Consider the following 26,925-nt stretch of genomic DNA (forward strand, 5'->3'; position numbering starts at 1 on the left):
CTTTATTCCTCTTCTTCATCTTATTTGTATAACCATCATTAACATTCATGAACCATAAACCCAAAAAAAATCATGAATCAAACCAACAACTAACAAACACAAAAAATCAAACTCAATCGTTTCCATCATTGCACAAAAGAAGCATAACATTCACACACCCAAATTGCCTCATCAACCACACTTTTTCTCTTCTCTTACGAAACCACTTTCTATAGAACACAAAAGACGTGCACACAAAACCCAATTTTTATGAATCAAACAATTAAGATCCAAGGTGGGTTTTGCATTATCACATTCAGTTTTCAAAAGGGTCATTGAAAATCACAGAAAGAGATAATGGGTCAGTTTCATAGTGATTTGGATCATGAGGGTATTGATTGTATGTTCAAGGTTGTTATGATTGGTGACTCTGGTGTTAGAAAATCTCAGCTTTTGAATAGGTTTGATAGAAATGAGTTTCATTTGAAATCTAAAGCTACAGTTGGTATTGAGTTTTTGACCAAAACTGTTCTTATGCATCAAACTCAATCATACCCATTTTGAGAGATTGAAGAAATACGCTCCTCATTTTCGCTCCTCTTTTGGCATCTGAAAGAGGGAAAAGATTGGGTTTGATTTATTGTGTTTGTTAGTTGTTGGTTTGATTCATGATTTTTATGGGTTTATGGTTCATGAATGTTGATGATGATGTTTATATGAAGAAGAGGAAGATAAGGAAGAAGAGGAAAAAACCAATATAAATTATGTGTTGGTGATACACCGTTAGATCCGATGGACCTCCTTAATCCAACAGTCTTCTTTTTAAGAGGTTTAAAATTAATAAAATAGGACCAAAATAATGACTAAAACAAAGATAAGGGACCATTTTGAAACGTTTAATAGTTAGGAGATCAATTCGAAATAAAGAATTAAATTAAGGGACCAAATGATCAATTAAGCCAAAAAAAAATTATTAAAGTCAGTTTTATCATTAATTTGTTCTTATTTTCTCAATGCATACAACATTGGAATGCAATGACGTATAGCCTCTATTTCGACGCCCAGCCCGTTAAGAGCACGCGCTCGTTCTTAGCACATGTTCGTTGCTAGTTTATTTTATATTTTTTTTTAAGGAATATATGGATGGAACCATTAGCAATAAAAAAAGATTATATGAATGGAACCGTAACTCTAATTATGGAAAGCTTAAAACAAGATCAACTAATTAGAAATGTAACTATGAGAAGAAGAAAAAAAAAAGGAGAACGTATAATCAAAGAAATAGAAGTCTATTAATCAAAGAGAATCATCTTATAATAATTACCTCTAAAAAAAATTATCTTCTAACTAAAAACCCTGTAATCAAAGAGAATTATCTTATAATAAATACTCTAAAAAAATTATCTTCTAATTAAAAACCCTGTTAATGAATTGAATACTGGGTCAAATAGATAGAAATCCTATTAATAAGCCACGCCCCTCAATCATAAACACTAAGCTACTACTTGATTAGTCAATCACGAGGAAGAAAGGTACTCTTTTTTTTTTATCGGGTAGTCTAGTGGCTAGAATTCACCTTTTTCAAGGTGAATAAGTGGGGTGTTCAGGGTTCGAACCCCGGCCCCTGCATATAATAATCATGTCTCTGTCAACTGAGCTATGCTTACGGGTACTCCGTCTTGTTCCTTTTTGAATCCTTGTTCTTCTTTTAATTAGTTTGATCGTAATGAGAAATATCAAGGTTCTAGAATGTATGAGTGTGATTTGTGCGACAAAAGGTTCAACGCTGGCAACACACTCGGTGGCCACAAAACATCTCACTTCTACTTACACCTTCATGGACATGATCATGCTATTAATAAGGATGATGATGATGATGATGATCAGAAACAGAAACATGGTTGTCTTGTTTGCAACAAGGTTTTTTCATCCAATAAGGCTTTATGCGGACATATGATATTGCACCGTGATAAGGGTCCCAAGAGTACTCAATCTCCAACCACATCCTTTGAAAAATTTCAAATTTCAAGTTGGTATTGCACCACCAAGGTCACCTACATAAAAAGCTCAAAGCTTCAAGCAATGTGGATAATGAAAAGATCGAGAAACAAGTTGGTGACATTAATGTAACATTGGCAACCAAGGTGAAGGATAATAACAGTAAAAAGAGTTTGCTATGCTATCCAAGATTAAAGACAACAAGGTCTGGCAATGCAGCCAAGATGAAGAAAAGAAGAAAAATAATGAAGGTGGCGAAAATGGGATGGAACAGAGTTTTAATGAATTGAATCAAAAGGAGTTGTTATGAATTTTGATTTGAATGAGCTTCAAACAGAAGATGTTGCACATGAATGAAACCAATTGGTTTTTCATTGTATTATTTAGGTCATTTGAACTAATTGTTCTTTGTAAAGGAAATGATTTGTTTTTCCATTGATATCCTGAATGTGTTCACAAATGTAAACTTAATAGAGGAGTATAGTTATTTGTTATTTCATGAACACCTTTCAAGTTTTATTTATTTTTCTCCATTAAAGAAATTGGATGAGTTGGATGTCCTTTTTCTTTTCAATATAAATGCTTAGTGTTTGAATATCATTTGAACTGTTTAACGTGATAATTGGAAGTTTTATAGTTTTCTATTTACAATTGAAGATCTATTATTGTGCACAATTGAATCACCGAGGTTATTTGTTTCACAGTTCAATGCTTCTGCTCAATGGAATCAACGAATTGTTACTCATGTAATATATACTTTGTGAATGGAAGGTTGGTATTGTTTGTAATTTTATCCATCAGAAAAATACAATTTCAAGATAAATTGCAAATCTTCAATCTTCTGTGTTGTTTTATTTCATATGGTGTTGTAAGTAAGTAATAGTACCGGTACCATTGGAGCACAATTCAAGTTTTTAAAATATTAGGGTGTTTACATAATGTATTTATATACAAATGTAGTTGTATAGCAAGCTACCATTCACTAACTGACAGTTAAACACTCTAATATCTCAACTAATCTATTTACTTGCTGAGTTAGTAAACTCAATTAACTTTCTCATGTTTATGGTCCAATACAAAGACACTGCATAATAACTTTTTTATACAGTTATTTGTCACCAACGTAAATTATATTATATTTCTACTGCTATCTAGCTAGTTGTTTCTGTAGGATTTGTTTCAAAATAAAATAATCTTGACGGTAAAGACTTGTAACCATCAGTACCTAGCTATCACCTGCCATTTCCAAGAAAGAAATTGAGTAACAGGTCTAATTGAGTGAGTGAGTGTTGATTAATTGAGAATAAGAAGAAGAAAGAAGAAGCATATTTATATTGGTAATGGAGATTAAGTCAATTGATTATTAAAATTATAAGAGTGTCTCTATCCTATATTATTATTTCGGTCCCTAATATACATTGTATTGTAAGCTTCTTTCTTCGTCCCGATTCATTTATTATTTATTCATTTCCATTTTCATTCTCATCACCTACCTACCTCTTTCCTTGTTTTGTTTTCCCCGCACGAATGAACCACCTCTTATTAAATCACCATGCAATACCATCATATTCAATAACCATATGTTGGATGTACTCACTATTTCAATGTATGAAAAATAGAAGTTTTGGTATTGATTGTAATTTTATCAATCAGAAAAATGCAGTTTCAAGATAAAATGCAAATCTTCAATCTTTTATGTTGTTTCATTTCATACGGTGTTATAAGTAAGTAATAGTACTGGTACCATTAAAGCACAATTCAAGTTTTCAAAATATTAGGGTGTTTACATAATGAATTTATATACAAATATAGTTGTATAGCAAGCTATCATTAACTAACTAACAGTTAAACACTCTAATATCTCAACCAATCTATTCACTTGCAAAGTTAGTAAACCAGTTAACTTTCTCATGTTCATGATCCAATACAACAATGTGCCTATGATGTAGCACCAGGAAGACGTTGCGTAATGACATAATGAGATTTATTTATTAAATGTTCGCCACAAAGAATTCGGTATTTCTTATACAGTTATTTGTCGTCAACTTAAATTAAATTATATTTCTACCATTATCTATCTGGTTGTTTCCGCAGGATTTGTTTCAAATTAAAACAATCTTGACGGTAGACACCCGTAACCATCTGTACCCAGCTATCACCTGCCATTTCCAAGAAAGAAATTGAGTAACATATCTAATTGAGTGAGTGAGTCTTGATTAATTGAGAATAAGAAGAATAAAGAAGAAACGTATTTATATTGGTAATAGAGATTAATTGAATTGGTGAATTAAATTATAAGAGTGTCTTTATCCTATTAGTATTATTTCGATCCCTAATATACAGCTTATTGTAAGCTTCATTCTTCGTCCTGATTCATTTATTATTTATTCATTCCATTTGGATTCACATCACCTACCTACCTCTTTCCTTGTTTTGTTTTCCCTCACAGACGGATCACCTCCTATTAAATCACCATGCAATACCATCATATTCAATAATCATGTGTTGGATGTACTCATTAGTTCAATATACGAAAAATAGACATTTTGGTATTGTTAGTAATTTTGACCATTAGAAAAATGCAGTTTCAAGATAAAATGCAAATTTTCAATCTTTTGTGTTGTTTCATTTCATACGGTGATGTAAGTAAGTAATAGTACTTGTACCATTGGAGCAAAATTCAAGGTTTTAAAATATTAGGGTATTTACATAATGTATTTATATACAAATGTAGTTGTATATCAAACTACCATTCATTAACTGACAGCTAAACACTCTAATATCTCAACTAATCTATTTACGTGCGGAGTTAGTAAACCAGTTAACTTTCTCATGTTCTTGATCCAATATAAAGACACTGCATAATGACATAGTGAGATATATTTCTTAAATGTTCGCCACAAAGAATTCGGTATATCTTATACAGTTATTTTTCGTCAACTTAAATTAAATTATATTTCTACCATTATCTAGCTGGTTGTTTCCATAGAATTTGTTTCAAAATAAAACAATCTTGTCGGTGGAGACCCGTAACCATCAGCACCCAGCTATTACCCACCATTAGCACCTGTAACCAAGAAAGAAATTGAGTAACATAAATCTTCAATCTTTTATGTTTTTTTATTTCATATGGTATTGTAAATAAGTAATAGTTATGGTATCATTGGAGCACAATTCAAGTTTTTCAAATATTAGGGTGTTTACGTAATGTATTTATATACAAATGTATTTGTATAGCAAGCTACCATTCTCTAACTGACGGCTAAATACTCTAATATCTCAACTAATCTATTTACTTGTGGAGTTAGTAAACTCAGTTAACTTTCAGCAATGCACATAATCACCAAGTTTCTCCAATGCACATAGTCACCAGGCACATAGTCAAACATGACACTTTCAATATATGTGATGTGCTCTAGACACGACTCTATATGCATGTTGTACCAGTCATCGTCAATAGGATACAACAGTATCATTTTCATTTTCAATAGGATACAACAATATCATTATCATCACCAATAGAATATAAAGTATTCTAGTCATCGCCAATATGGATACAAACATCCGACTCGACACTTATGAATACATGAACATATGATTCAATAATCCATACGTTCATTCAACAATTATCATCATCAACATTTTGCATACATGCATTCATCGCCAATATCATCACCTTTTGCATGTAAGATTTATTGGCAAATTCATCATCATTTAAATCATCTTCATGATCATCTCCAAACATCATCAAAATCATCAACAAATATCATCATAACAACTATCAACTTAAAGAAACATCACCGTTTCAATTTCACATTTTACAAAAAAGACGGACAAACAACAACATCATAACATCCATCATATTAATCTCCTAATCTGTTGAGTATTTGTATTGCTGCATTATTGCTAAAACAAATATCCATGTTTGTGTTGTTAGATACGATGTTCCAACATCCTGACACGGTTCAGTGTGCCTTGTTTCATGCCTGTTTGTACGCGTGCTTTATATTATTTAAGAAACCCATATTTCCTTATCTTATTGACCAAGCAACACGCATATCTTTACAGAATCAGTTGTGTAATATTCCTAAAGATGTGATTATATTTTAGGAAATATTTGAAGCTGTTTTGGACGTTCCTAAAGATGTTCTTATATTTTATGACTTTCCATTTTTGTCTCTGATACTGGTTTTGCAGATTAGCTGGACGATCTGCTTTGTTCTGAAGCCCAATAAGGTTTATTAGCCCATATTGCTTCAGTATATAATGAAGACATCAAGACCTAATTATTCATTCAAGCCCTCATTCTAAAAAGTTTAGTTTGTAGGGTTTTGAGTCTTTTGTGTGTCTACTCTAGTATCGTGTTGATGCAAGTTTAGTACTGTTTTATTGTGAGCCTATCTTATATCATCTTGATACATGCTAAGGACTGTTTGTTGAGTTGTAAACTCGTTGTGCTACAACAAAGCTTGTAAGCATGGTCGTAGTTGTTTGTTTGAAGCTAACTTCACCATTTGTGGGTTTTTAGTCTGATAATCACAGGTGTTGTGGTTGACTATAGGATAGTTAGATGAGATCTCAGATCTAAAAGTTCCTAGGTTGAAGTCTAGACAGGTAGGTCCTAGGTCTTTAGTTGTGAACGAGGAGTTTGTTGAGAACTATAGAATAAGGACTACACTAGTCCTACATACTATCTAATATCTTAGTTAATCAGTCAAAACAATTATGTTTCACAAAGTTCATTTAATTTAAAAAAAAAAAACTCAAAGTTCGTCTCCTTCTAACATGTTTTGAAATCACTTTTTTCTTCAAGAATAAGTCATGTTAATCCACTCAAATAAGCCTAATCAAAGTCTATTCAAGTAGGTTTTAGGAACTCAAAGGTATACTTTTGGAACCTTAAAAGTGCGAAAAAACGTCGTTCCGGACCACCCAAAGAACACACGGTCCAGGAAGAAACACACGGTCCATGTGTTTCCTGAAGCAGACCGTGTTTCGCTCTGACAGCAAAACAACACATTTTTGTGTCGTTCTTGCGAAGGAAAAGTCCAATTTTCCATTCGTTTTCGATTATGATTTCCCGAGTTCGTTCCAAACACTTAAACAGTAAATACTCAACCCAAAATATGGTTTTCTAATCCAAAACAACTTATTTCAAAAGTCTCAAAATGACTTATTTTGCAAAAGTGATTAAAATCGACTTTTGCTCAAAAACTCGATTTTTCTCCCAAACGATTTCTCTCTAAAACAAAGTGATCAAAAACAGAAATTCTATCATCCTAGTTCATTCTAACCACTTTATCAACTCACTGAATTTCATCAAAATCAACTTCTTCATTCTTAACCTATTTCACCAAAAATTCATCAAACAACAACAACAAAATTAATCACACCCAAAGCATGAATTGTTATCAACAACATCATTCAACACAATCATAACATATAATCATGATTTCATCAATAATTCACTACAACACCATCATTTCTCATCAAATTAAGCAAAAATAACAAAGGGTTCATATCATCATACATCAACAATGAAAAACAACCAACAACAACAAGCTTAACATCAATTTAACATACCCAAATTTATCATCAAATAAGGAGCACGAAATTGACATTAACATTCTAAAAATGCGCAATTCATAAATAATTACTTATACCCATAATTAAAAATATGAAGTTTAGCTTAATTGTGAGAAGTTCTAACCACCATTACCTCAAAAGCTTCAAAGATCCTAGATATGGCTTTAATTTAGCTCCTCTAACCCAAGTCTCTAGCCTCCTTCTTCTTCTTTAAGCTTTTCTCTTTTGACCCTTCTCTCTATTCTTCTCTTCTTTCTCTCTCTACCTCTTAATGTTTGTGAATAATGAATGGTGTTAACCTAGTTTTCTTAGCCTTCAAAATGACTAAAATACTCTTCTAGGCTAAAAATCCACTAATCCATATACAAATACTCACAAAGACAATTAAGCACATACAAACACACACACACACACACACACATATATATATATATATATATATATATATATATATATATATATATAATAATTAAAATAATTCTTGTTACATGGAACGCAAGACATCTTGCATAGCACGTGACCAAGAATGGTAATTATTACCAGGTAACATATGGGTAACAAGGACAACACCTGGATTCTCATTGGGATAATATTGTCGGTGGTGATTCACGAAAATTGAACTTTTCGTTGCCTTTGATTGATTAAGTTAAAAGTATGTTGTCAGATTGGAAGAATCGTAACCTTTCATCGTGGAGTCGTTTAGTCCTTCCGAAGTTTGTTATGTATTCAATAAGTCTTTCATCCCTGCAAATATAAGTCATTTGAATTTTCATTCCTGAAGTTACTAATCAGATGTAATTAGGACCATTTTTCAAATGATTAATATTTACAATGGCAAAATGGAAGCATTAGTAACTTTATGGACGAAAATTCAAATGATCTATATTTGCAGGAACGAAAGACTTATTTAAGCTTGGTATTATTACATTTTGACTTGTTAATAAAAAAACATAATGTAAAAGTCGATTTTGTAAAAAAAAAAATGTAAAAGTCAATAATTTTTTTTAAAGGATGTAAATGTCAATCAATATAAGTCTTAATAATCTCTTATTTGTACATCTATCTACTTTAGCAACAAGTCTTCCATTTATTTAGGTTGTGTTGGCCTAACAATCTCATTTGTACTTATCTTAACCAATACACAAATATGTGTAGACACTAACACTATCTATCACATAGGGCAGAGTGTGCAAGGTTTGTCCGTTTAGGTTGCATGAAGTGTTCCACTTCAACAACACCACGTGTACATCATTAGCTTCCACCTATAGACACATCCCCATTCTCCCAACTTCAATATTTTCACTCTCTCTTTATCAAAATCCTCACAGAGAGAGAAGCACTGAATAATTAACCATACTATGGCCGGTGCCCAATTCCTCACTCTTCTTCACTCATCTTCAAGATCTTCTTTGCTCAAACCCTCTAGACCATTCTTCTACAACTCCATCAAGGTACCATTTAATTTTTATCTCTTGATGTGTTTAATTGAATTGTATAATATTTTATTTTTTCTCAATTAATTGGTGTTACAAAAACTATATATAATTGTTTAATTGTATTTTAATTTTAATTTGTTTGCAAGTAAGAGTGATCCTAGTAGGAGATTGAATTGAAGAAATCAAATGTTGAATTTAAAATTTTAGTTTGTTGTACTTTGGTTGAAATTAAAGAGTTAGATTTGTTAGTTGTGTTTGAAGAAGAAGCTGTAATTATTGCATGTAGAGTTAATGAAGAATTGTTCTGCATGATCCTGTTTTGTGAAGTGGAAAATTAAAGGTTGAAAAGTGGATCAAAAGATTCATAAATCAAAACCCATCAAGAAAGTTAAGATTTTTCATTGTTGAATCCAAATTTGACATCTTTACTCAAATGGGTTTGCTTAAAAATTGACAAATTGATCAAAAAGTTTGATTTTTAGTGTTATGAGATTCCGTGACTTTGAAATTGGACGAAGCACGGACACTCCTCGGATTAGGTGTGTCCACGATACCGACACTTGTAATTATACTGAATTATGTGATTTTTTCAAATTATTAGCTGTGTCATCGTGTCGGTGTAATTTATTAATTATTGAATGAATGAACATACTTTAATTTGATAGAATTATGGACAAGAAGTGAAGGAAAAAGAGAGTCATTTGATAAAAGAGAGAGCACCATCTACAGCTGAAGAATTTCAGAGAGTGGCAGAGGAGAAATCCAATGGAACACAAAAAGAAGTGAAAAGTCAAACAGCTGATAAAGCAATTGATGCTGCTCAAGAAGCTACTAAGGGTAATTCAAGGATTGAAAATGTTAAGAACAAGTACAAGGAGCATTGATCTTAGGATTCAGAGATTGTTGTTTTGTAAGTTAGAATAAGGGATATGTCTTATGCTTTTCCAAAAAGTTTGTGTAATTGCTAGTTTTTTTGCAACAGAAAGAGAACTAAAACAGTTGAATTTCTTTGCAAGTATTATGAATTTATGAGTTTAATGGTTCATATGTGTGAAATAATCAGAATTTCTTGGTTTGTATTGTTGAACTTAATCTCCATTTTTTTTATATTGATGGAGTCTTCATGAGTCATTAGGCTTTTACTAACTCATTTGTTTATTATTGATTTTTAAAATGAAAAGGACATTCTTGGTGGAAGTCTTTTCTTGTGTGAGTGTCATAATACCACATGAGAATGTTTCATACTCTATGAAGCATGGATACTATTCGATTAGTTGTGTATCGGATACTCTTTGGATTAGTTGTGTTCTGGTATTGGATACGCGTTGGTGTCCGACACCGGCACGATATCTATAGTTACATTGAATTTGTCATTTTTTTTAAATTATTATCTGTGTCCGTGTCTGTGTCATGTTCGATGTTTGTATATGTGTTTCATACATGATACTACATGAGAATAGATCTGGTTTCCTCTAAGAAACAAAGACTATTTTTTTTAAGATAGAGGATCATTAGAGAATATATTTTTCTGACAAATGTTATTTTATACATATGGAGCAAGAATCAAATTGATAACCTTATACTTAAGGGCCCCAATGCATTATTAGTTTGGTTTGTTATGTGTTTTGTACTATCACTTGTAGGGCATTCAAGCAACCAAATACACCAACGGAAATTACGCTTGCAATCATCAATACTAGCTTTTACATTTTTGTATTTTTTTCAACTTTTGTGATCAACCACGACCTCAAGGTTGGATCGATTCATAAATTGTGTCACTATATTTGTCCCATTTCAATCATTTTACACACAATAAAATAAGATGGTAAATGAATGAAAGGAAATGGTGACTTTATTGAATTATTCATTTTAATTATTGATGTATTTTTGTTAGTGAATGTAAAATGAAAAATGATATCTTGAGAGAAAAGCACGTAATATTGATATTGATAAATAAGTTACATTGAAAATTTGTGTCAAAAAAGTTACATTGAAAATTAAAAGTGATTATATTTTGAGACAATTCCTTTTTTTTAGATATGATATGAACAACCGAATAATTAGTCCATGAAATGTTAATTCAGTTGCAAGAACTTAGCCTTATAATCTCAATTTGGGACGGGTTCAAACCTTCAATATCACACTTTAAGTAATAAATATTTCTCCTTCCCAATTATTTTTTATTTACAAAAAAGAAATGATATTTTTGATAATTGTTTTATGACAATTTTTGAATTATTTTCTTTCTCATACTGATATTGTGTTTTTACTATATTTGTTTCTTTTTCTCTTTATTATTTTTGACTAATAAAAAAATATTTTAAAAATCTAAAATTATCATAAAATAGTTGTATAAATATATTACTCTTAAAAAAAATAGGGAATAAACAAAAAGACAATTTTTTGCCTTAAATGGTTCCTCAATTTAAGTTTATCTTCCTATCTAAATTTGACTTTATTGTATAGCGGAGATTCATAGGTTGAGAGAGAGTATGTGGTCATTGAAGGCATGATTTAATTTCCATTTTTCTCTTGTTATAATTTTGTAGTGTCAGCAGTTTAGAAATGTGTAATTTTTTTGTCAGCATTTGATGTCTAGTTAATATTTTCTTCTTATCTTTTATAAGTGATTTTTTTTTGTCAAGTGGTATAATGATTAGCAGTGGCGGAGTCAGAAAAAAATGTCAGGGTATGTCACTAAAATTAACTATTGAAAAATTGTTTAAAGTCTTGCAAATTAGACCTATAATTGAATTATTTAAATTTTTCGGATGGGCCATTACACCAATTTGCGGGAATTTGGATCAACCGAAACCTAAAACCGACATAAAATTATATAAAATCTAGCAAAATAGACCTATAATTGAATTATTTAAATTTTCGGGTGGATCACTACACCACTTTGCAGGAATTTGAATCAACCAAAACATAAAATCGACACAAAATTGCATAAAATCTCACAAAATAGACCTATAATCGTTGATTTTTAAATTTTTCCGGATGGGTCGTGGCCCACTCCAACCCATGAAGGGCTCCGCCAACGATGATTAGAGAAATTTAACTTTAATATAAATAAATTGAATAATTGGAGAATTTAGATTAGAACCTCGGTTTCAGCATCCATTGTGTGATGTTTTTACTAATTGAGATATATATGTTCCCGGAAGACAAATGTTTTCCTTTTATATGCTCGTAAAACATACTTTAACAAATAAATTAAATTGATTGTCCGGTCATAGTGATAGTATAGTGCTCAACACTATCTTCGATCACTATCATGAATGATTTTTTTTTACTTTAATAAATAAATTAAATATTTTATTTAAATTATAATTAAATACATTAATTATTCAATTATTGTTTAAAAAAAAATTAATTGGGATTAGAGGAAGTTAGACATGATGTAGGCTCGATCCTACAACAATCCTCCTTCCTCCTCGTATTTGTGTATTGGTTGAACCTTACAAGTGATAGTACAACATAACTAACATAACCAACCAAAAAAATAAGGAAAATCCTTAACAAATATTTCCTCAGTTGTTAATTATAAACAAATTTTAACTTTTTAGGTTTATTCGGTTAATGATATATGTGGTCTATAATATTATTACCAAAAAAAATATATATATAACATACATTATTAATTGAATGAACCTAAATATTCAAAAATTTCTTATAATTGACAACGGAGCGGGTATCTTTGAGACATTAGGAAATCAAAATATATGACTTTCTTGAAAAATAATTTCTTATTTTATAGTGATTCTTAAAAAATGCTACGAGGATATTCACTAACAAGACCCAACAAATAATACAATGAGATCAATATGAATGTCATACAGGTGATAGTACAAAACACATAACCAATGCTTCTCCCGTTTCTTTTCAAGCATCAATTATTTAGAAATTTTGTGTTCCTTTTCATTTTTGGTATTCAAAGTTCAAAGTATATATTATAAACTATAATAGATGAAATTTGTGCAACTATTTTACGATAACTTTCTCTCAAATTCGTTTTGTGTTTTTACTTCTTTTCTTCTCTATATTGTTTTTGTATAAAAGAAGAAAAAGAAAATTGTTTAAAATTGTCAAAAATTATTGTACAAATATAATTAATCAGAGAGGAATTCTACTTGAACTTTTGGTCATTGAAGGCTTGAAGCAAGCTTCTAGTTAGAATGTCGTAAAGGTAACTAGCTAGTTATATGTCTACTTTTTAAAAATATAAAAGTGAATTTCTACTTTAATTTGTGGTTATCAAAGGATTGAAACAATTTCTAATTTTATCTAGTTAGAATTTCGTAAAGGTAGCTAGTTAGATCACAAATATGTCTTTTATTGTGAAAGAAGTTGCACATGGACCCTCCATTGATGCTATGTTAATTCTTATCCAATTCCTTTGTGGTTGGAAGTTAGCATCCACTTTGAAGTTGATTCAAAAGACAGCTACTAGGTCCACATGACATATTCAATACCACAAAAAGTAATTCAGTGGGCCAATTAACTTATTTTATTGATAAAAACGAATCATGTAATTCACACTTTATTTTTGTATACATGTGATCATGCATATATAGAAAAACTCTTTTTGAAAAGCTATCATATCTTTTTTTTTTGGTAAGAAAAGCTATCATATCTGAGTTGGCGCGTGTTTAGTTGTGCGGTAGGAAGAATTGATTTTGATAAAATTGATTATGTAGAATTGATTTTGGTTAAAAGTAATTTGGATTTAAAGTGGTTTGTGTTGGATACATTCATGTAAAAGTAAGTTGATGCATAAATATGTGTGAGAATCAATTTTAATATCAAAGGCTACAAACTTATCTTCAAGTAGAATCAATCCTAGAGGCAGAATTAACTCTACTTGACGGCAATTAAACATGTCAGAATCAATTTTACCATTCAAAAATCAGTTATGATCTCTCTAGATGTGAAACCAAACACACATTTGATTAGTTTCATTAAAAAAAATTGAGTTACTTAGCTCTATGGCAACATGACTGAGAGTCTCTATGAAAACAAACAATTCAAACATCAAATTTATAAGTCAAGTTACTTTTATTAAATATTGTTAAACCTAAATTATTATTTTTAATTACAATTAACTTTTAAAAACATAGTTATTGAAAATTATTTTTCATGGTCGTAGAATTAAATTGTGTTAAATTCGAGTTTTTACCGTTTGCTTAATGGGATTGACACATAAACTCAACTAGTAAAATAGTATTAGTTTATCTAAAATTAAAATTATGTTAAAATGGTTATACACATGACATATATGGACTAATATGATATTTAAATAGGTCAATAAATTTAAATATTAACTTAATTATAAAACACAAATATACTTAATCACTAAAGCGTCATGATTAACCTTGTATCAAACTGAAGTGTCCAAGACTTGCAACCTTGTCAGCGTCGAAGTCTTGCTGACAAGGGTCGTTTCTCTCGTTCAATCGCTTGAGAGTAATGTGTGGGAAAAGAGTCGTTTGGTTATTGAAAGCAATGCACATTCACGCATTAAATAAGTTTATGGATCGGAAAGAAAGAAAATATGAGCTCAACAAAACAGTTTTTTTAAAAGTAAAATTGCAAACTCGCTTGAAATCAAAAGAGCTTATCTAATTTCATCGATTTTAGTGTAAGTTAAATCGCTCAAACTCGGTTCAAGCTCCGGTTTCACTAAAAATGAGTTTGCCACCAAATTAACATTAGAGTTTATGAGTTAATACTATAGTTTGAGAGCACTAATTAACACATTCAAAGAGTTCTCAAGTTTTTTTTTTCTCCTTGTTGTTAACTACCTTGACTAATTCCTAATTTATGCCATATGACATGAATATGTTGTGATTTGTTTGGTTTTGGAGGTTTGATTGTGTAGAGTAATGGTTCTTCTCGAAAATAAGGGGAAAATGCTTCACTAAATTACTATGCGAAAAATTGACATGCACCGTCAATATTAAAGCTCACATGCAACTGTCAATATAAATTTAATTTAAAGTTTTTGTTTAAAAAGTCAAAGATATGCTAACATCAAACAATCCATATTGGAAGGATGAAAGAGTTGAACTCAGAAAATTTAATTTATTCGTTTTTAAAAAGTGAATTTTTAGTTATTAAATTACTTAAAAAAAATAAAAAATATTTGTGTCTTACCATATTATATCAATCTCATGTATTTCATAAAAAAAATAAAATTAATACTTATGATAAAAAAAATAAAAATAAAGAGTGAGTGTTACTAACATAGTAACCTATCTTGTTGTGAGACTGAAGGACCGAAACAGTGCTTATCAACTGCAGCCAAAACAATACCCCTCTTGTTCTTATCGAACAAAGTATCCTGTTGTATTCAAATGGGCCACAAATTTAATGCAAAGTCAAAATCAATCAAAGAATTTGCAATTTGTTGGCATATCTATAATCTATTCTAAAGGAGAAAATTTAATTGCATTATTTCTTTTTGAAGGAAATTGCATTATTATATATGGGCGTTTTTCACCACCACAAAAAATATATGGGTGTTTTTGTGTTTTTTATTTTTTTTAACTAAGTGGTGTATGCGTTGTTATCTACTCACACTATGTTATTCTAATATTTTTTTGTGGTGGTTGGGGTTTGAACTCTGAACCTTATATATTATTATGTATTGTTCATGTAAACTGAACAATACTTTCAGGATTAAAATCCACTTATAACAAAACAATAAACTTTGCATGTGTATACTCGGTTGATGTGGATGAAGCATTGGGGTTTCATCATGCTCTCTAATGGGTAGGTGATATGCAACTTGATAGTATTGATGTTGATGTGGATTCCAAAACCATAAAAGACACGCTTTATTTTGGAAGGGAAGACATTTATGAATTTGGTAACATTATCACAGCTTCCTGAGCTCTCTTCTATTTTAAATTCCCAAAAAGCCAGCCCCGGGCCGGGGTCGGCATAGAATGAAGGGGATGGCCCTAATGTTGTGCAGGAGAGATCATATTTCTAGCTAGTCCCACTGTTTATTTCCATATATCTATTTGTATTGAATCTTCGATTTTTTTTTCTTCTGAATTAGCAAATATTATTCACAACGAATGAGAACAGGATGCCCTAAAACATTCGCGGAAAAACGAAAAAGAAAGCATACAATAGGTGTCGTTAATATGTGAAACACCTGAGGCCACCAAATAAATTATTAAACTCATGTTGGATCTTTTGGATTTCTAAGTTTAGTATGGTCCTCTTAGGTTTTACAATATATTCCACTATAAGACTTATTTTGATAAGTTATGCTAATGATATTTATATTTGAACTCTAGTCGCTTTTGTTGTTTTGTTCTTTATGATTCTTTATATTATTAACATTGAATCTAGAGCATGGTTCAATCCACCTTAAACTATTGGTCACTTCCCTCATATGTTTGGTTTCTTCTTCTTTTGTTTGATTGATTATCTTTTTATTGGCTTCTTTTGTTTGATTGATCATCTCCATGTTGATTCTTTTGTTTGATTGACTCTTTTTTAATCGATTCTTCTATTTGATTGATTCACTCTGTATTGATTTTTATGATTATTTGATTACTCATCTTCTTATTGGTTCTTCTGTTTGATTAATTATGTTTCATATTGATTTGTCTATTTGATTACTTATCTCCATATTGAATTTTTTGTTTGATTGCTTCTCTCCATGTTGATTATTTTGTTTGATTGATCATCTTCCTGTTAATTCATCTAATTTGGTTGTTTCTCTCACTATTGACTCTTCTATTCGATTTTTGAGTTGGTTTGTTATGGTTTCTCTTTGACTGCTTGATGGGATAAAACCGCAAGTGCACGGTTCTATTGAAGTAGTAATAAAAGAGTATCGTTCCGACATGAAGTTGTTAAATTCAATTAACTTTTGTTGATGATTAGAAGAGAATCAAGTTGCAAAGTTGGGGTTTTCAAACGGTTGAAAGATAATATAATAAAAAGAGTCTTGGGATCATTGGTTCTTCTTAACGACAAGTCCTTCTCAAATCAAACTATTAAACCTAGAACCTTATGTTAGACCTAACTTCTAAAGATAGTTTCTCTTTTGTTCCTCTAGCAACCAAGTCTATTTCGATGACTTGATCACTATTAGATTTTGGTCCCTTTAGCAACCAAGTCTATTTTGCTGACTTGATCACTATTAGAATCCTTGAAGTTCGAAACTTATATGTCTCAAAGATTGTAAGGACTATTCCGCTGCCTTTACAATCTTTGTCTAAATTCACTTGTTCGAATATCAAAGCTCCACTTTCGTTTTATGAATTGATATTTGAGATGATGGATTAACAATTATCAAACCCTTCACTTTCGTTTCCACAGTTTAATAATGGTTAATTCATGTTAAAACGGTGAATTTAGATTAGAAATTAGGGTTACATAAGATTAAGGTTTAAAGCTTGGTTTGATTAGGATTATGTCATTTAGGCTTATCCAACAATTCCAAGACAAAAGAAGTCTACTCACTCATGTTCATCGTAGACATGGAGAAGAAGAGGAAAAACATAAAAGTAAATAACAAGAAAGTAAAGGAAAAGAAAAGAACTTTTATTAAGAAAGACAATTGTCACTTATTGAATTCCAAGAATAAAAGATGAATATTTGTGATGGCTAGCTACTCTATTTATAGTTTACATTCGACTTAGAATCTAAGCAATTACATCACTAGAATGTTCCATAAGCAACTGTTAGCACGGGTCGTGCCAAGCTTCTGACTTGGGGGGAGACATATTTTTGTCTCCGAATCTTCATATTTTTGCTCCGAATCAGCTCCAAGACCCAATCCATCAAATATTCATTCCTGAAATATAATAATATGCAATTGAAGTAAAATAGCTATAAAAGGAAATAATATTAAAATAAAATAAACTTAAATCTAATTAAAACGAAACTAAATATTATACTAAAATAGATAATTAATGACTCGTCACTGCTTCTATCCATAATGGTTACTCGCCTTGGTTGGTTACTTGGTTATGCTATCACTTAATTTGGTTTATTTTCAGGATTAATTTTATAAAAGGCTTAAAGCTTACCAAGCTTAATTGATGCTTCTTGATGATGCATCGCGAGTTTGACGAGAAGTGTTAAATAATAAATTATTGGATTGATATTGTTGGACTTATTTATAAGTTTAGTCTAATCCTTTTAGGTTTTATTATATTTTCGCTTGTAACCATTATTTTGATAAGTTATGTTAATGATATTTATATTCAAACCCCAACTGTGTTTGTTATTTTGTTCTCTCTTTTCTCATTCTCTGTATTGCTACCACTAAAGGCACATTTTAATCCTTAATTGTCCAGTTGTAGTTATTTTAAAAATGCATGTGAATTAATATCTTGTAACATTAGATTTCACCTATGCAAATGCTAATTATCCTGATGTTATATTACTTGAAGTATCACATTAAAATATTTGTTTGTCACATTATTTATCTTTTTTATTGCACACATCAAAAGACCTTCCAACAATTTAATGTGCTCATTTAAGTCACAAGATTGCATGACCAAACTAGACCTTTGTCATTGTAGATTATCGATAAAATATATATTACTTTTTTCCAATTATACCTTTGTTGTATCTTAACTCCACTCTCCGTGATATTAACAAGAGCGTCTATTCCATATTCGACGTTGACCGCTCCACTGTCTTTAACAATATGTTTGTTTCGTAAGTGTAGCTTATTTCGTAGCTATAAATCTACCCACTGCTGAAGTCAATGTTAGAACTCCGAATTCTCCACTTCTTCACACTCAAAGTGTATAAATCTATCCACTAAACTACTTAACACAAACCGAAAAAAAAAAGTCCATGAGAGGAATTAATAATTTGTCTTATATAATCATTCTTTTAAAAACTGAATCGATCTTGAATTAAAGACAAATCTGATGCTTGATATTGCTCACTTAAGTGCCATGTACTCTTATTGAAAGTGTCGATGTTTGTTTGGAGGCCTTTACACAATAGAACTTCAGCTACCAATATCTTGTTACGTCGTGAAGTCTTACATGAGGATTCTCGGATATGCATGAGAGGGTTTGGGGCACATGAATTTGTTGATTTCTTTTTATTATTGTGATAGATTTGGTAAACATGGTCAAGACATGGAAGCGGATCCAGGGTCCTACTCAAATCTTGGCCGTTAATTTCAACTTATTACTAAGTGGACTTTCATATCAACGCATGACAATAAATATGACGGAAAGTGCAAGAGATGAACCCGGCCGTGTGCATGCACCATAGAATTGACCTATATTGAAAAGGCTTAAATATGCATTTCGTCCATGTAATTTGGGCGAATTTTGGTTTTCATCCCTGCAAAAAAAAAAAAAGTTAAGACATCCATGCTTAAATTTTTTTGTTTTAAAAAGATCTTTGGCCCCACTTATTTGCTGACATGGTATGGTTTTGGAGGGATCTTTTGCAGGGATGTTTTTATAATAAAAAAATTCTGCTGGGACGAAAACCAAAACACATCCAAATTACAAGGACGAAATGCATATTTAAGCCTATTTAAAATTGGCTAAATTACATTATAGGTCCTTTAAAATATTTAATTGTAACAAGTTAGTCCTTTAGGTTTTCTCCGTACCACTTAAGTTTTAAGTTAATTAACCGTAACAATTTGAGGAATTTCAAATCTTAAAAATATAAGTTAAACTAAATAATTTAAAGATATAAATGATAAAAAAAAAAAAACTTAAATGATTAACTTGTTAAAATTAAATAATTTAAAGGAATTAAGTATACGGAAAAAAAAAAACTAATAACTTAAAAGACTCAACTATACGGAAAAAACTTAAAAACCAACTTGTTATAGTTAAATCACTTAAAAGACCTTTCACGCAATTTAGCTTTTAAAATTTAAACATACATTTAAAAATGAGTAAACCACCAAATAAGTCACTCTCAAATTAGTCTCAACTCTGCTAACATTTTGAAATAGTCCCTATTTTTGTCAAATGTTTCTTATTTAGGTCCCTCTGTTCAACATGTGACAAAAACATAAAGACAAACTAGTTTGAAATATTAACAGAGTGAATGGCTTATTTGAGAGTACTGTTAAAGACATAGAGACCAATTTGGTAGTTTACTCGTTTAAAATCCAACTAAGTTGAATATGAACCCAATCTTTTCAGAGTACTTAGAAACATTAATTCATGCCTCTTAATACATGTGATGAAAACATAAATCAACTGCCTCTTAATGAGTGAATAGGCAAAAAAAACTTGAAATTGGAACATTCGTCAACCCCCCTCCCCCCGACATTTAAGAAATTAAAAAAAAAAACCCGAAATTGTCAAACGTTGGTCTATTATCCCCTTCGTTTGTTTTGGCTTTTAAAACCTATGATGTGGCAGTTAACTGTACACTTGGCACCTCCACATGGACTAGATGTTATACCACGTCATAGGGGGTAATTGAAATTTTTTTGTCTAAAATCTATGGGATTATAAAAACAGACAAATACCCCCCTCAAATTCAACACATGTATACAAATACCCCCTCAAATTTAAAACTTATGTAGCAAATACCCCTCTCAAATTTAAAATTTATGTGCAAATATCTCCCCCAAATTTAAAACTTATGTGCAAATACTCCCCTCCCTCAATTTTAAAACTTATGTGTATATCCTGTTATCTTTGAATAAATTTGGACAATTCATGAAAAGGGTCTCCACCAACTGATCCAACAAGTAAGTTAGTGAATCCTTGTTTGTTTGAAGAAGGCAAACAAAGAGAGAATCTAGGTTGAACCTTGTTTTTCAATGCAAGTTGAGTTGGTAGTGAAAGGTTTGATCTTGCAAGAACAATAATTCCTTTGGTGTTTTTTGGTAAGCCATTGAATTATGAATCACTGCCAGTTAATGATGGAAGTCTACTCCTGTGAATGCAACAAGAGAGCAAGCCATAAACTTTTTGTTGTGAAATGAAAATCAAATCTTCATCAAGGTTACCACCAAAAATGAATTTGACTGATGAGTTGGTTGTTAGATATGCAACTTGCTAAAATGTTTCATGCAATGCGTACATTCTGTTTGAAGACATCTTAGTTTGCATTATGAAACCTCTATCGGAACAAAACACCTTGCACTTTGCATATTGAAATAGAACTGAGCCCTTATTCCATTAATTTGTAAATGCTCAACAATTTGTTTTCCAGCTCCAATATAATACTCATAATTTGAGAGAGATATTTGCACATAAATTTTAAATTTTAAAGGAGTATTTGCTACATAAATTTAAAATTTGAGGGGTGTATTTGTATATAAGTGTTTAATTTTGATGGGGGTATTTGCCTATTATTATAATCCCACAGATTTTAGACAAAAAAATCAATTACAGCATGTGCCACATATACAGTTAACATCATAGTTTTTTTTTTTAGTTTTAACCGATTTATGTAGTGATTTTCTGGCTTAACCAGACAGACATAACCGTTGCCAGTTCAACCGGCCAGTATTCAGAACATTGGTAAACATGAAGTGACTTCATAGTCAACAATGATCATAACAAAATTAACAAACAGCTATAACCTGTGAACATGTAAATTAAAACTCATACATTCACATGCACATAAATAATTATGATCAAGTTTAATCACTTTAAGCCAGGATGACATGAGCTGAACATCCAATAAATACTTCAGAGCTAAACAAGCTCAAGACAAATGAGTATAAGCTTTCACAGGCATAAATATTATAAAACCACTCATAATTGTATTAACAAAGGAAGCATCGCCCTTACAAAGTACAGCTGCAACAGCTGTATGATATACTAGTAGATAATAGAAGATGCATTATATGCATTAGTCTGGCCCTAGGTTAAACTAATTCTATTCATAGTTCATAATATGGCAGAAGCTTCATCACTTGGTTCAGACAACAGAACCTCCTGTCTGATGAAGCATGGCGTCAATTTCATCCCCATCTTCCATCTCCAACTGAAACAAGACATATTTCCATGCCATAAAACATGAATGTTAGACAATTATTATCAAAATATATTTGGTAGAGATAAAGTAGTGAAGAGAAAAGCAATTATATTCACGAACCTCATCGGGAGTCTGTTCAGCACGGAGACGACGCCCATCAAAGAGAAAAGCAATGGAGTTGAAATCCACAGACTGACGATCACAGTAAGCATTCATAAGCTTTTTCAATTGAGTGTTCCTCTTGATCCTGAAGAACACTTCATTACCATCCTAGAACATACAAACAGACCAAAATTAGCATATAACTCCAATGTTTAATTTCATGTATCCAATTTATGACAGTAAACATTGTTTTTACTAAACAAGACTAAAGATATGGAAAACTACTCATATCAAGAATTTAAATATAACTTCTGTTTTTTGATATGTATCTCAACAACAATTTCAATAGCCTCTGAATCGAAAACCAGAGTAAAAACCTCTAGAAAATTCAGTTCACCTTGAAATGTATAATTGAGTATAGAAAAATAATTGATCTAAAATGCAAACCATCAGAGTAAACAAAAACAATTACAATATAAAATTGAAGGAACCTCTTTGTAAGAGATACTAAACAAACAAAATATTCTCTCATTCGATTAAACCTAAATACAGATGGCAGACATGAAGGGATGGACCAAACAGTGAAACATACATTAAATAAAACAAATCATGAATACTTATTTTAGAAAAAAATAATTTTAGATGTAGTGAAAATGATTGTTGTGATTTTCAACCATAAAAGATGAAACACAACTGCCCATTCTCTCAAATTGATATTGCTAGGGAACACTTTCGGAAGAATGCATTGATCATAGCACAACACCGATACACACTATCCCTGCTCTCTAATAAAACATCACCTATTTTTTTTCTGAAGAAACCAAAAGTGACACTATAAAATTTAGATAACCAAAACAGATACGAAGATATAAAACAAGCAAAATCTCAGATTATAGACACGAAAGGATACGACAAACAATGAACCATTGCAAACATGAAAAGATATCCCGATGTTTCTATATCACCAAAAATTGGAACTAAAACTTTCACTATCATCCATTTGAACAACAATTCATAGCATATAAAGTTTAATGAAAACAGAAACCCAAAAGCAATACATATATCCAAACACATCAACAAGATACCACATGAGCATTCCAACATGAGCATCCAAAGCATACATTGTTAAAAAAAGACTCTTTTCTCATACTTGATTTATTATGTAAAACAAATAATAATCAATTTGAGATTAATTCCACCCTTGGTAAAACAACTTATTATGCAACAAATAATCGACTAGGGATTCATTCCCTCTTTGGTAAAAGATCTTATTTTGCAACTAATATAAGCACTTATAAACAAGCTAATTCCATGAACATAAAACACAGCAAAAACAAAGCCAAACTTTTATCTTATTTAACACTCTATAAGTTGATTTGATACACTGTCGTGTGGATCTTACTGTTAACAAGTTGAAACTAAGTTGTTTTCACAGGTTCTTTCAAACAATGTCACAAGTGCATATAGCAGTATATAAACTCAAATAAGTCAACCCAAACAGACCAAATAATGAAAAGCTTACTAGAGATTATGAACACACATATAAGGGTTTAGAACAATGAAATTAAATTCCAAACCATAAAGCATAGTTAAAAATAATAACAAAATTAAAATTAAAATCGATCCATAAATCCAGGAAAAAAAAAAAAAACTTTAATCAAACCTATCAAATGATCAAATCAAAACAGTGAAAACCCAAATGCTTCAACAATCAATCATAACAACACAAACGAATCTCAAATATCATAAAACAAGTAACCGAAGTTAAAAAATCACCGATCCACAAAGTTTAAATCAAACGGAAACCCTAAAAATTGAAAATTTCAAAAACGAAACCCTAGAAATCGAAGGAAGAAACAAACGAACCTGACCCTTGACCTTGAGGTTGATGTGAGCACCACCTGCTTCTGGCTTCTTGTCTTCCTCGTTGTTGGGAGCAGCTGCACCTGACGACATCTTCACAGAATCTCCGATTATGCAAACGCGCTTTTCTGTAGAATCACGGCGACGATTGCAAAGTGTGTGCTGTGAAACACTGATGATGGGTATTTATTATATCATGAGAAAATCGACGGATCAGATTCTCTTGCTTTGTTGTTTCTGGGCCGGGTTTGGGCTTCGGCCTGATAAGTTTCTTTTGCCTGAAATAATTTATTTTTGAGAGCTTCTTTTCCTAATTATCATAGCTTATGGCATCGTTTTTATGTATTATTCATAAGTTTGTTCTAACTTGTAAATTAATCCCTTTGTCATATAATAGATGGTCTATTTGAAAATGTGCATTTATTGACTTAACATACTTTGATCGTATTGTTATACTAATATACGAAGATAAATATTATCATATAAGATGTCGTTGTATTTGTTTCGATGAATATTTTCAAAATATCAAATTTTTATAATTTTTTTTAATAGATTAGTAAAATTATTTAAGATCAAAATTGTTCATTGGTATGTGTGATAAATTCAATTGTGTCACTTAATAAGAAAGGAGGGAGTAACATAACTTATTTATTTGTATAAGTTATTTTTCGTGAGCTAAAAAACTCTAATCCAAACAAGCCCTAAAAATACAATTTCTTTTGTCATAACAAAAATTTGAGACAATTATGGATTTGGAGAAATCACAATAGTTTGGTAAAGGCTCCTATGAAAAATATTTTAAAAAATTGTCTAGATTCGTATTTTGACTGTAGCTAGAGTTAGTAGTTCTTATTTCTTTTATGTCTCTTTATTGATTTTTTTTTAATCAGCAAATTTTATTCAATCCAACACAGCAAGACGCAAGGAATAGAAAACAGAAATTACATAAGTGACGTATACATGCGGAAGATCCACTCCCTTCAGAAGACCAAAAGCTTATGAACACCCCTAACACAAATACTGACATAGACACCGGTTATGAGCCTGTAATTCAACAAAAAATGACCGAATTACAAAACCATAGCTAAATCTAGCCTAAGACCACAACACACACTTCACAGAGGCGAACTCTTTATTGGTTTTCTAATTGTTTACTCCCTCCGTCCCAAATTGTATGTCGCTTTAGGGAAAAAATTTGTCTCAAATTGTATGTCGCTTTACAATACCAATGCAACTTTAATGTTACTTTTCCTATTATAACTTTAACTATTTATTACTCTCTTTTATTTCAATTCTTTCATTTATTTTTCCTATATTATTTATTAAGGACAATTTTGTAAAACAAATCATAATATCCATTTTCCACACAATATTAATTGTATTTCTTAATATGTGTGAAATGTCCAAAACGTCTTACAATTTGGGACGGAGGGAGTATTTGTTTAGAGAACTTTTTGTAAGTAATCTTGTTTTGAATATATTTGAATAACTTGATGTCATGGTATTTTCAAATGTGCTAAGTGTTAATGCATTAATTAATGTAAATGTTGTTGAAAAATGTGAAGTTGATTTTAGTTCAATTTTTGTGAAATTGAATTAAATGTACATGTTGTTTCAATTTCCAACGAACTCTGGGTTTCACAAGAAAAATGTGAAGTTGATTTTAGTCCAATTTTGGTGAAATCGGGTTAAATATACATGTTGTTTAAATTTTCAACGAATTTTGGGTTTCACAAAAGTTTCAACAAGAGTCTTATATATCGATTGCGAATGAACCATGTGATGCCATTGTTTTTTTTAAACGAGGTATTAGAATTTTCGCCGGATATTATTTTTGTTAATCAATGAAAATTTATTATCGAGGATTTATTAGAAATTTTATCGTCAACCTAAATCCTTCAACGTTATTCTTTAGTACTCGGCGTAAGAGAAACAAAAAACTCTTGCCAAAATCAAAACCTATCACTCATGACAATACATATTATCCACAAAATCGAACATAAAAACTTAGAAAAAAAACATAACAAAAAGAAGGTGAAATAAGCATATGAGTTGCATACCTAGGTTCATCGCAAAATCCTACAAACTTAGAAAACAACAATTTATTTTCATACTTCAACTCGTCTTGTGTAACGCCCACTTTCGTTTAATCGTTATTTAATCGAGTTTAGGCCATTATATTATAATTATATAGTATATGTATGATTTTGATATGTTTTGATGATTTGTGGTGAATTTAGTGATTTGATTGATGACGTGATAAGTTATGAGTTTTGGAGGATTTGATTATGATATGAGAATTATTGTATTGATAAATAGAATAAAGATTTGAAAATAATATAAAATATTTAGTTGAGGGCTGTTTTGATATTTTAGATAGTTTTGGGGGAGAAAGTGAGATAAGATAAGTATTTTAAGAGGAGATATAAAAGAATAGACCTAGGTTTAGAAAAAAACACTTTGCACGTGGAAACTTTTGGAAAAGGGAGAAAAAGCTTAGAGAGGAGCAAGAGACCAAGAGGGCTGCGATTTTCTTCATAACCAGGTAAGGGTGGGACTAATAACTCAGTAACATTAGTGAATGTAATTCTGATGATTAGTTAGCAAGAATTAGGATTAGATGGAGAAAACGAAAACTAGGTCAAATCCCTAAAATTTGAGAATAAACGGTGGAAATTGGTTAGATTGATGTAGAAAGTATTCCTGGACCTTAGATAATGTTTAGGACAAACTTTGGAATCAATATCAGACTTAGAACCATGCTAATCGATGAATTTTTGTGATTTTAGGAAGCCTGGCCGTAGCGACGTTCATCGCTCGCCACAGCGAGCTATGATCCTCGCCTCGCGAGTGATGAGCTTCATCGCTCGCCACGCGAGCCTTTTCCCTTCGCCTCGCGAGTTGTTTGGTGCAACTCGCCATGGCGAGCAACCCTTCCTCGCCTCGCGAGCTTAGGCAGAGTGCATGTCATATTTTGTAGTTTCGACTTTTTAGTTGGACCTTG

At 31.1% G+C, this 26,925-nt stretch overlaps 3 protein-coding genes and 1 non-coding gene across 4 annotated transcripts; 2 read left to right on the forward strand and 2 right to left on the reverse strand.

The window, feature by feature from the left end:
• The first annotated feature begins 336 nt into the window (after nt 1-336).
• On the forward strand, nt 337-2,109 carry LOC25489007 (zinc finger protein ZAT8). Its single transcript, XM_013604408.2, has 2 exons — nt 337-507; nt 1,696-2,109. Exons 1-2 carry the CDS (start codon nt 337-339, stop codon nt 2,107-2,109), a joined length of 585 nt encoding a protein of 194 aa, XP_013459862.2.
• Nucleotides 2,110-8,689: 6,580 nt separating this feature from the next.
• Nucleotides 8,690-10,112, forward strand: LOC25489009 (uncharacterized). The gene is made up of 2 exons (XM_013604410.3): nt 8,690-9,014; nt 9,665-10,112. Exons 1-2 carry the CDS (start codon nt 8,922-8,924, stop codon nt 9,881-9,883), a joined length of 312 nt encoding a protein of 103 aa, XP_013459864.1. The 5' UTR covers nt 8,690-8,921; the 3' UTR covers nt 9,884-10,112.
• An 11,457-nt stretch (nt 10,113-21,569) lies between these two features.
• LOC25489010 (small ubiquitin-related modifier 1) lies at nt 21,570-24,096 on the reverse strand. The gene is made up of 3 exons (XM_013604411.3): nt 23,925-24,096; nt 22,077-22,226; nt 21,570-21,965 (listed from the first exon to the last, which is right to left on the reverse strand). The coding sequence occupies exons 1-3, from the start codon at nt 24,012-24,014 to the stop codon at nt 21,900-21,902; spliced, it is 306 nt and encodes a 101-aa protein (XP_013459865.1). The 5' UTR covers nt 24,015-24,096; the 3' UTR covers nt 21,570-21,899.
• Nucleotides 22,699-22,843, reverse strand: LOC112420577 (small nucleolar RNA snoR135). The gene has a single exon (XR_003010758.1). It is a non-coding gene; the product is annotated as a small nucleolar RNA snoR135 (small nucleolar RNA).
• Nucleotides 24,097-26,925: the final 2,829 nt, after the last annotated feature.

This window comes from Medicago truncatula, chromosome 3 (assembly GCF_003473485.1).
Source record: "Medicago truncatula cultivar Jemalong A17 chromosome 3, MtrunA17r5.0-ANR, whole genome shotgun sequence".
NCBI classification, from domain to species: Eukaryota; Viridiplantae; Streptophyta; class Magnoliopsida; order Fabales; family Fabaceae; genus Medicago; species Medicago truncatula.